The 10434-nt window shown below is 38.1% G+C and overlaps 1 protein-coding gene across 4 annotated transcripts; it reads left to right on the top strand.

Moving 5' to 3' along the window:
* Positions 1 to 2113: 2113 nt before the first annotated feature.
* Positions 2114 to 8897, top strand: LOC105055247 (protein trichome birefringence-like 12). Of its 4 annotated transcripts, XM_010937018.4 has the most exons (5): positions 2130 to 2960; positions 4514 to 4654; positions 7590 to 7839; positions 7960 to 8261; positions 8370 to 8897. In XM_010937018.4, the coding sequence occupies exons 1-4, from the start codon at positions 2374 to 2376 to the stop codon at positions 8239 to 8241; spliced, it is 1260 nt and encodes a 419-aa protein (XP_010935320.1). In that variant the 5' UTR covers positions 2130 to 2373; the 3' UTR covers positions 8242 to 8261; positions 8370 to 8897. The 4 variants fall into 4 exon arrangements, with proteins under 4 accessions (XP_019709497.1, XP_010935320.1, XP_010935321.1 ...); XM_019853938.3 differs by lacking the exon at positions 8370 to 8897 and having other exon boundaries at positions 2114 to 2960; positions 7983 to 8137; XM_010937017.4 differs by having other exon boundaries at positions 2135 to 2960; positions 7960 to 8897.
* The last annotated feature ends 1537 nt before the right edge of the window (positions 8898 to 10434 follow it).

Genomic DNA, 10434 nt, shown 5'->3' with positions numbered 1-10434 from the left:
AGGGCTGTGGCGTATGGGAGAGAGAGAAAAAATGGGGTGGCTCGAGAGCTGCTGCTGCTCCCAGGATAGAGAGAAGAATTGTTATAAAGTAGCCTTGAAATATACAGTATATGGATTGAAGCGACTGTGAATAATGATTTGCGGAGGGTTGTGCGTTTTGTGAATATATAAGTATCATAAATCCATGGACATACATTTTATGTAGAAAAAACGTGAACGAAGAACGAATTGCAGATCTCTAATGATCGTTTACATGCCCGTGAGTATATTCTTTTGCAACTGCAAACTTGTAGGAAAGCTGGGGTTAGTAGGTTGGAAGTGCAAAAAGGACCGATTTAACTAATGATAGCTTGTACAAATTGAGGGGGTTGATCTTTTCTCTGTCTAATTGATGCTTAATTTTTCAATGAGAGGTATCCAATCCCTCTTAGAAAACTTCATAACAATGGAACCCCAAGGCATTTGATAGGTAGAGAATTAAAATTCTAGTTTAAAACTGAAAAACGAGCTAGAGACATACCTCTTGAGGGATGTTACCAAGGTAGACTAAGGCACTCTTGTTGCGGCTGATCTTTAGGCTGGATATTTTTCAAAGGTAGAGAGGATGACCTTGAGGTTTGAGAGATCAAAATCATAAGCATGATGGAATAAAAGATTACCATATGCACAATTAAGGTTCCTTGATGCAAGGCTTTTGATTGGTTGTTTGTGTTAGGGATGGCAATCAGGTTGGATCGGATTATAAATGAGTCGGATCAATGCAAATCGGATCAGAAAATCGTCAATCCAAACTCGATCTGTTATTAAACGGATCAAAAATTCAAATCTGAATCCGATCTATTTATTAAACAGGTAATCCGACTTGACCCATTTAATCTATTTATTAAATAGATCAAATTAGGTTAAACGGATTAAACAGATTAAACGGATTAAATAGGTTAAATAGATCGGATTAAATGGGTCAGAAATATGTTAAACAGGTTTTAAACAGGTATAACGAGTCTTAAATGGATTAAACAGATTAAACAGATCGGATTAAATGGGTTTGAAATAGGTTAAACAGGTTAAACATGTTATCTGATTCAACCCAATCTGAATATTAAATAGGTTAAACGGGTCAGATATCTAAAATCCAAATTCAATCTAATTATTAAATGAGTTAAACGGATTGATCCATTTTTGATCCAAATCCATTTAGTCTAAACCCAAATCTGTTTACGATGGGTCGAATACAGATTGGATTGGTAGATCGGATCATATTTTGGTAGCTCTAATCCTATTTGAATATTTTGTATAAAATATTCATCAAAATAAAAAGAAAGATCAACAAAGGATACCCTTGTCATATTTTTACTGTGGCACTAAATCCAATTTCCAGGTTGGGAGTTATGAATGGCTGTCACTTTGCTGGTGTGGAGGTGTTGAGAGATCCAAATCGATCCATTTAGGAGGATGTGGATGATAAACTTAGGCTCAAAATTTGCTTTAGTAGGTTCTCTTTTGGTGCAAAATATATATATATATATATATATATATATATATATATATATAATTTTTTTTTTTTTTTTTGCAAAAGTGAATAATTTTCGTGCATAAAGAAACACATCAAGTATAAATCTATCCGTAAGTTAGGTGGATTGGCATAGGTTGATGAGTGTGTTCATGGAGTAAGATGTAAGCATAGCCTTTTGTTGAAGACTTTGACTAGGCTGTGGAGAAAAAGCTAAGGGCTTGTTTGAGAAATCTAGCACAATTGGATCTATTTTTCTATAGAAATAAGGTCTGTTAGTCTGTCCAATCTATTTTTTTCTGAAGGTTTATGCTAGTTTTGACCTAAATCTCATCTATAGGTTTATTGGATTGCAAGATAAAATAAAAATTTTTAAAGATCATTTTTTTCCTTCCATAGAATTTGAGTTGGAGCGGAATTGGGTTGGTATAGGTCTTAGAGAAATAGACCATGTAACCTATGACCATTGGAGAATGTAATCCAACCCTACCACATTTCTCAAGCACAAACAGAAAAAAAAGAAAAGGTGTTGTATGTCAGAGGGAAAATTATAGAGTTTGTCAAAAGTGAAAAGAAGGTCGGTTTTGATGGTATTCTAGAATGTTTGGAAGACGATGGTGGAGAAACCATCAGCTCTGGCCTATTGGGAGCCCTGCTTCTGGGAACACTGTTGACCACGGTATCACTCATCAATGGCGATTAGCGAGGGAGGAAAGGCATTGATGAGATTTCCTGCGGGGTCCACGGCTCGAATTTTCTCTCACGCGAAAGGCACGTGGAAAGTTGAGCGGGTTTGCTTTACGAGCCAAGGTACTTCACGGGCTTGATTCACCCCCGGGCTCCCAAACTCCGCCAGCCATGAAATGGCTCATCAGCGCCACCCCTCCTCCCCACCGGCCTGGCCCCGCTTCCCGCCGGCCATTCTCGCCATCCTCGCCGTAAGCCTCGCCCTCCTCTACACCGCCTCCCTCCTCCTCCCCCACTCCGCCTCCCCAAACTCCACAAACCCTCGCCACCCTCCCCCTCCCCCTTGCGGCGGTGGCGGTGCCGACCTCGCCGCCGGCCGATGGGCCCGCGATCCCCTGCGTCCGGATAGATCCCTCTACGATGGGACCTGCTCCTTCCACCGGAACGCGTGGAACTGCCTCCGGAACGGGCGGGAGGGCATGGAGTCGATCAACTCGTGGGCCTGGTACCCCGATCGCTGCGGAGGAGAAGCTGTTCCTCGCATCGATCCCGCCGCCTTCTTGGGCTCGATGAGGGGTCGGCGGATCGGGTTCGTGGGGGACTCGCTGAACGAGAACTTCTTGGTGGCGTTCCTCTGTGCGCTGAGGTCGGCGGATCGAGGGGCGCGCAAGTGGAAGAGGAAGGGGGCGTGGAGGGGTGGGTACTTCCCCAAGTTTGATGTCACCGTGGCTTATCACCGCGCTGTGCTGCTCGCCAAGTACACGTATGTGTGTTTCTTTTTCTTCTTCTTTTTGTTTGTTGGGATCCATTTTTTTGATTCATATGTTTGATTTAAATTTCGACCTGAATTTAAGTAAGTTGGATCTCTGTCGTACAGATTTATCATGTTTGATAAATATTGAGCTTTTGCACGTCAAAAAAATGTAAATATTGATATTTGAGTTGCATTGTGAGTGTATTTGATAAGCAACTACACTAATGACTTCTAAATGAAAAAAAAGATCATATATATGTATGTATGTATGTATGTGTATAAACAAATTAAACTATTAAAATGATATCATGCTACACTATATGATCACAATTTTGACCAATGCTATTGAGAATCTAGCAGCATCAGGTGACATCAGCACACATACTAATATTGATAAATTTATGTATTTCTTGGATAAAGAATCCTATTTATGAGAAAGAGTGCTAGATAATTGCAAACTAAATCTTAGAGAGCCTCTTGCCTTCTTTTAATCGTTTGCTAGTTTGAACACTATTGATTACTAACAGATCATGATAGGGGAGAAAGAAAAACCCTCGAGGAAACACTTGTAACAACTTGCGCTTAAATTGTGTCATCTTTTTTTATGTCTAAGAACCTTTTCATTAATAGCATGTCCTTTATCTGTTGGTTTCTGAAATTATAGTTCTGTAGGAAACAAATCATATTTTAAATTCTACATGTATTGCTATTAACTTAGTCCATGAGCTTTTATGCTTACAAAATACCTGCATACACGATATCCATATACATTTAGTTGTGCTATTGAACACTGTGTTAGAAGTTTCTGGAATACCATACCCTGTGCTGATGCCCAACACAGACACATAGCAAATTTTAAAACATAATGAAGCATTAAAGAATGCCAAGACTATGTGAGAATGTATCAACCCCACATGAAAATAAGCATATTATTTCATTTGGCATTGTTGAGTCCAGAATGAACTACAAAACATTATTTTGACTGGGTTCTGATATTATAAAAATTACAGTATGTTGGGTTCTGAGGGCTGGAGATGTTCACCAATCTATGTGGATTGTCATGGTGATAAAGGCTACGGTATCATCCACGATCCTATCATGAATAATAGTATTATATTAAATGCTGTTACAAGCTGTTAATGCAGTTGATTGGCACTTCTTTCCTTAGGACTAGACCTTTAGGAGGCCTAGGATTCAAGTTCCTGTATATTGCTCAAAAAACAAATGTTCATTTAATTTTTTGGGTAAGAGACACATTTGGAAAAGCTTCAAGTATTGAGAGACAGTGATGCTTTATTATATTTATTGAGGTTTATGTGATAACTTGCTTCATCAAAATGTAGAATAAAAATTTAATCCTGTTTCTGGATTATGACATGATATATATATATATATATATATATATATATATATATATATATATATATATATATGATCTTTAAGTGTTAGGAAACCTGTTGGTAAAAGTCAATATAGCTAGTGCCCATGTACATGGCACACTTATCTCTATCCATGGTATGATTGATATGGGTTACTCACATGCCATAACTAATTATCTTAAGGTGGCAGCCTGCGGAACACTCACCTAACCAAGATAAAGATGGAGTAAAGGGGATCTATAAAGTTGACATTGATGCTCCAGCTGATGATTGGGTCAATATTACAAAGTTCTATGATGTCCTGATATTCAATACTGGACATTGGTAATGCCTTTATCAAACTGCTCTCATTGCATATTTGTATCTCATCTGAATCATTGGCCTCGTTAGTTTAATGTGACAATATGATCATGTTGAAATAATTAGTCATACCTGTGACTTTAGTAAATGTATTCGAATATCATTAAGTACTCGATGAATGATACATGCGACATTCTAGATTATTTTTAGGTTGCTATAAATTTATATCAGAACTTTCTGTAGCAAGGTTTACTATTTTTTTAGTTGTGTTGGAAGTATTGATACTGATTTAATTTATGGCATGTTGTTCCCTTTTGTCATGCTAAATTCAGTTCTGTCATTATTTATATTACTATGAGCAGCTAATGGCTACTTTTTCACTTTTAAAACTACCTATGCTTAGTCTTGTTAAAGATAGTTTATATAAGATATAAATGTTCTAATATTGAGGCTGAAAGTTTGGACTTATTTGCTGGAATAGAGCAAGCTTATCTAATAAGGTTTGCTGGATGGTGAATCAAGCTGATTTAGTCTGGATGAGAGGATGTATTCTCAGTTTACTAAATGCCCAAGTTTTTAATAAATCAGACTGTAGAAAGGCCTTGAGTTTATGAGGATATCTACCATTGATTTGAAATGGTATCTTACCAATCTTCAATATAATTGTTATTGTCTTTCCTTTTTCCAGGAGAAATCACCACCATCGTTGCATTTTTTCGGTACACCTTTGATTGATGAATTAGTTTGGTAATTAAACCATTTGATCTGGGATGGAGAAGTGGAATGATTGTTAGTTGAGATTGCATGCGGGTCAAATCCGTTAGAGGCAAATTTTAAAAAGAGCATGATGGCAATAAAAGTAGGGCTGAGTAAATAACCGAAATTTGAAGAAACCCCCCAATCCGACCCGTATGAAACCGAACTTGAATCGGATTGTGATTCGTAAAAAAATTGATTAATTACGATTGGGTTCGGTTTCTGCATTCTTAATCTGTATGAAACCAAACCTGGCCAACCGATATAGTACTTTCAATACTTAGGCTATTTGGAGAATTGAAAATTGGCAATTATGACATATTATGTACTAACTTATGGATGTTATGAAATTATTATATTCTAGTTTCTATATAAATTGAATGGTGTATTGGTTTGTGATGTTTAAAATCAACATTGGATCAACATTGAAGCCCAAACTGACACAACCCATTTGAACCTGCTACAAACCGTTAACTTCGGTTTCAAACGGTTTATATATGATAAACCGTCGGCAGTGGGTTGGATTTTCTTCAATCCGATTAGGTTCGATCAAATCAAATTTTTCTCTCAACCCAATCCAACCCGACCCGTGCTTAGCCCTAAACAAAAGTTAACTTTTTGTCAAGTTTGGACTTTGGATGGTGATGCCATCTGTGTCGAAGTCTTGGCGAATTTCTTTTCCCGTGGTAGCCTTATTTTTATTTGGAACTGATTATGGTTCCAGTATCATTGCATTCTAATTTGGTTTGCTATGTTGGGGGAGGTTACTTACTAAAGGTGGGCTCATAAAATGCGCCTTCTGATGAAAAATTTATGTTTTGTGTAACCCAACTGTTGATATTGTTGACCATTTTTGTTTCCTTTTGGTCCTTTTGTTTATTGTATCTGGAAGGTCTTGTTATTGAGGCCTGAACTAAGAATTAATGTAGAAGGTTGTTTGACATGAGAGTTCTGGTTCATGCATGATTTTGGGCAAGAGCATAACTGCAATAGGAGCTGTTTTGGAAGCTCCTGTTATGGAGGTCTGAACTGAGAAGAAATGTAGAAGGTTGTCTGACATGAGAGATATGGTTCAGGCATGATGTTGAGCCAGAGCATACCTGCATAGAAGCTGTTGTTAACCCAGTCAATTTTCACTACATACACCTTATTTAAGATACCAATTTGGATCTTAAACCAAAATATCAAATCTGTTTTCAAAATCTGTAGCTATTAAATTATTAGTTGGTGACAGTTTAATTCCTAGGGCATACTTGAAATCCTTATAGCAAATACCGAAGTTGACAGTTCGCACTATTTGCTGCATTCTGCATCCCTTACAACATGTATGGAGCAATATACAAGTGATTTTGATAATTCCTGAGCATAAATCAATGCAAATCATTTGTTCTTTGTAAATAATGTCCTTTTAATGATTCTGTGATGATGCTTATGTAATGTCTTCAAAAAAATTGGGAACTTGTTTCTAGGCATTTGTATGTTGTGGAGGATGACAAATGTTGCAGACAATCAAATTTAACATCCAATCTTGCATTTTGATGTTTATAAGTTATACTTTCTCAAAAAGGAAAAAAAAAATCTCAAAACATTTAGGGCTTGTTTGGATATCTGGGCCCAAAATCCCATGGGATTCACAGGTTGGCCCAAGATAAGTTGAGGTTTTTTTTTCCTCTCGCTATGGGGCATGTATGAAGATAGCCCTAGCCCAGCCTGATTTAGCTGGTTGTGTTGGGCCAACCCATGGGATTTTGGGCCCAGAAATCCGCACAGGCCCTTGTAAGTTCTATAATCATCATGCTGCCCCAGTGTCCCTTTTATTAGTTTCACAGGCCCTTGATGTTGTAGGCTGTGTAGAAACTTTTGAAAAATGCAAAAAAAAAAAAAAATTCCTTTTTTGCAGGATGAAAGAGTTGACTTATCATCTATTAGTAAGTTCGTTTTAGTGTTTTGCTTTCCGTAACCTTTTCTGCATGTCATTCCTGTATTCTAGATCTCCTTATTAAGTGATATCCTTCATTGTGCTGTGTGTGTGAACCCAGAACATAATCAACAATATCTACCTTGTTTTCTTTGATTGATAATATGATTTAGAAGTGCATTGCTATTTGATACCTGATCATTGACACTCTCTAGATTTTTCCAATATCTTTCTGGTTGCTGGACTAGATTAGTTACGGTTTCTTTTATTTTCACTTGTGCTCAGGTGGGGCCCTGATAAATTTCCAAAAGAGACACCACTTGTTTTCTACAGGGGAGGAGAGCCAATAGACCCACCACTTGGGATCTTCGATGGACTTAAAGTAGTCCTTGAGAGAATGATCTCTTACATAGAGAAGGAAGTTCCCAAAAAAACCCTCAAGTTCTGGCGTACTCAATCTCCTAGGCACTTTCATGGTGGAGAATGGGATCGCAATGGAAGCTGCTTATTCAGCGAACCCCTCAGAGAAAGTGAGGTACAATTTATATTTCTCATCATTTACATAGATTTTAGTTGTAGATCGGATCATGGTGCAGCTAAAATTTTATCTTCTATAGCTGCTTCTGGAGCAGAATTTGAGCTAATGCCTGGACAGCTTGATTCATGGTTTGATCCCAGGAATAAAGGAGTAAACAAAGAAGCAAGGGAAGTGAACTCTCTGATCAAACAGGCAGTACTTGGTGCAGACATAAAGTTGCTCAACTTGACTCATCTAAGTGAGTTCAGAGCAGATGCTCATCCGGCAATCTGGTTGGGAAAGAAGGATGCTGTGGCAATCTGGGGTCAGGACTGCATGCATTGGTGTCTTCCTGGACTGCCTGATATTTGGGTTGATGTCTTGGCAGCACAAATCCTATACAATATGGAAGCAGGGTGACATGTGGCTAAAAAGTTGAAGTCCGCACTTTGCAATTACTCATTTAAGAATATCGTCAATTTCCCATTGCAAATTGCAGGAATTATTGCTTCTTATTTGAATCATCTAAAATTCAGTGTTCTTTGCAGTTCTGTCGAGGTTCTTTTCAAGAGGAAACAAATGTGAAATTCATGATACCAAACTTTCCTCCTGCTTTCTTTGTGAAGCTGATGGTGATATTTTTTGGCAGTGGGTCAGCTATATTGTTGAATAGCTCATGACATGTTCTGCAGTGTAGCCAATTCAGCCCAATAGCCTGATGGGACTGAGTAGAACCTAGCAGTTTTCCGTCTAAAAGGGCTTGCACATGATGACAGGGAAACCTTTTCCATGGGCTTTTGGATACTTGATGCATATTTTTCTACCCATGAACCGAAGAGTACTAAAATTTTTCTTTTGTTCGAGTATAAGTTTTTCTTTTTTCATATGTTATAATAGAACAATGCTGTATTTTCTTGTGCCTCATAAAATGATGGCAGGTTTTGAGCTTTGTGATTCTTCCATCATATAATATTATATGGTGCACTGACTAAAGTGTCATGCATGAGTTTCAAAAACTAGTGTATCAAAGTTCCAGCGAGTTGAATTGTATTTTCCAGTCATTGATGTTGATCAAACTCTGATTTGTTCTTTTATGCTTCTTCAGATTCCTATAATGATGTGGTTTGGCCATTTAGGTCCATTAGATGAAACAAGAATTTGGTGGTCCATAGAATAAATCTTAAGTTTTCTGTTTGATTAAATGAATACTTTCGCATGAGCCTTTAACAGCTTTGCATCATTTACTGTGCGCTAAGCAATAAGTATTCCGTGACTGGTATTCAATCTAGTTTCGAAATAGTAGATTACCGTGGATTGGGATTTTGTAGTTTGGTAGTTTCGTTAATAAATTTCTAATTAGAATTTTCGTAAAGTCTGTACACAAGTTTAATTTTAATGAACCCTCTGCACAAGTTTTTTGATAAAATCAAGCTGCTGATTGGGCAGCTAATTTTGCACTGGCAGGTGATTTTACTATTTCTCCAGGGAACCAGCGTTTGCATCCCAACTTGGCTCGTATTTTGGTAGCTGATGCCTTTTCTATCTCTTTCGTTGGCATGGTTGATGTTTTCTTTTGTTTCACACAGTTTCTAACTTCTTGTTGGCTGCTTTGACAAATCTGATTGCCAACTGCTTTTTCACAATATCAGTATATCCAGTAAACTTCAGTCTGCTGCTTTGTCTTTTCAGTTACGTCTTCTGCTGCCCACCAGGCATTTTGAGTGCTCCTCATGTCTCTGTTTTATCAACTGATATTGATGTTATGGTGGATTCTCTTCTGCTTACTGCTCTCTATGATATGGTGCATTTGCAGCTATCTGGTTCTCTTTTACAGTTTGTGTGTTGGTGGCCTTCAGCCACTAGTTATTCACTATATCAATTCAGCACATTGGTTGGATTTCTACTTCTTGGCACATAGCTTTGGAGTTCCACATCTACTTCCACTGTTCTCAATCTCATATTATATGTTTTGGACAAGCCACAAGTTCATATCCTTTGGATGTTTAAGTTCTCCATGTGCTACTTCTTGTTCAGGTCATCTACTGATGGCTGCTTCTTCTGTTGCACATTTCCTGCGGTGGCACTTATCCTTATTTTTGCTGCCCACCAGTGGGTTTGTCCTTTGAGTTACTCAATATTTTCCAGGACTCATCTTATCACCATTTTACTTCTCAATGTTCTGCATTTTGTTCCCTGCTCTATGTTTCCCTGTATTGTACTTTGCGTTCTTTTCTTTGTCAGGTTCTTCTCTTGTGTATGGCACTATGAGCTCCTGATTTTTGTGTTGTCCTTACAGGATGCTCTTCTTGTGCTTATTTTGGCCATTGTTTCTATGTTACTCCGATAAATGAATAGCTTGCTTTACCATCCCCCACACGCCCACACACACCCACAAAAAAAAAAAAGGGCACTTTTCATCAAAAAAAAGCGATCAAGCACGAGTTTAGTTTCGCGCTTTTCCATTCCAAATTCCTACCTCCGTGGTTTCCTCCACCCCCTTGCCACAAGAGCGGATTAAAAGAAGAATGGCAACGAGCAGTCGCAACAGAAGGACACTTCCGCCGGAGCTCCTCCGTGCCATCGCCGCCAAGCTCGGCAACATCTTCGACTATG

The sequence above is a fragment of the Elaeis guineensis genome, chromosome 12, assembly GCF_000442705.2.
Source record: "Elaeis guineensis isolate ETL-2024a chromosome 12, EG11, whole genome shotgun sequence".
In the NCBI taxonomy this organism is placed as follows: Eukaryota; Viridiplantae; Streptophyta; class Magnoliopsida; order Arecales; family Arecaceae; genus Elaeis; species Elaeis guineensis.
The sequence above is the reverse complement of the archived record's forward strand: the minus strand, read 5'-3'. Positions and strand labels throughout refer to the sequence as shown.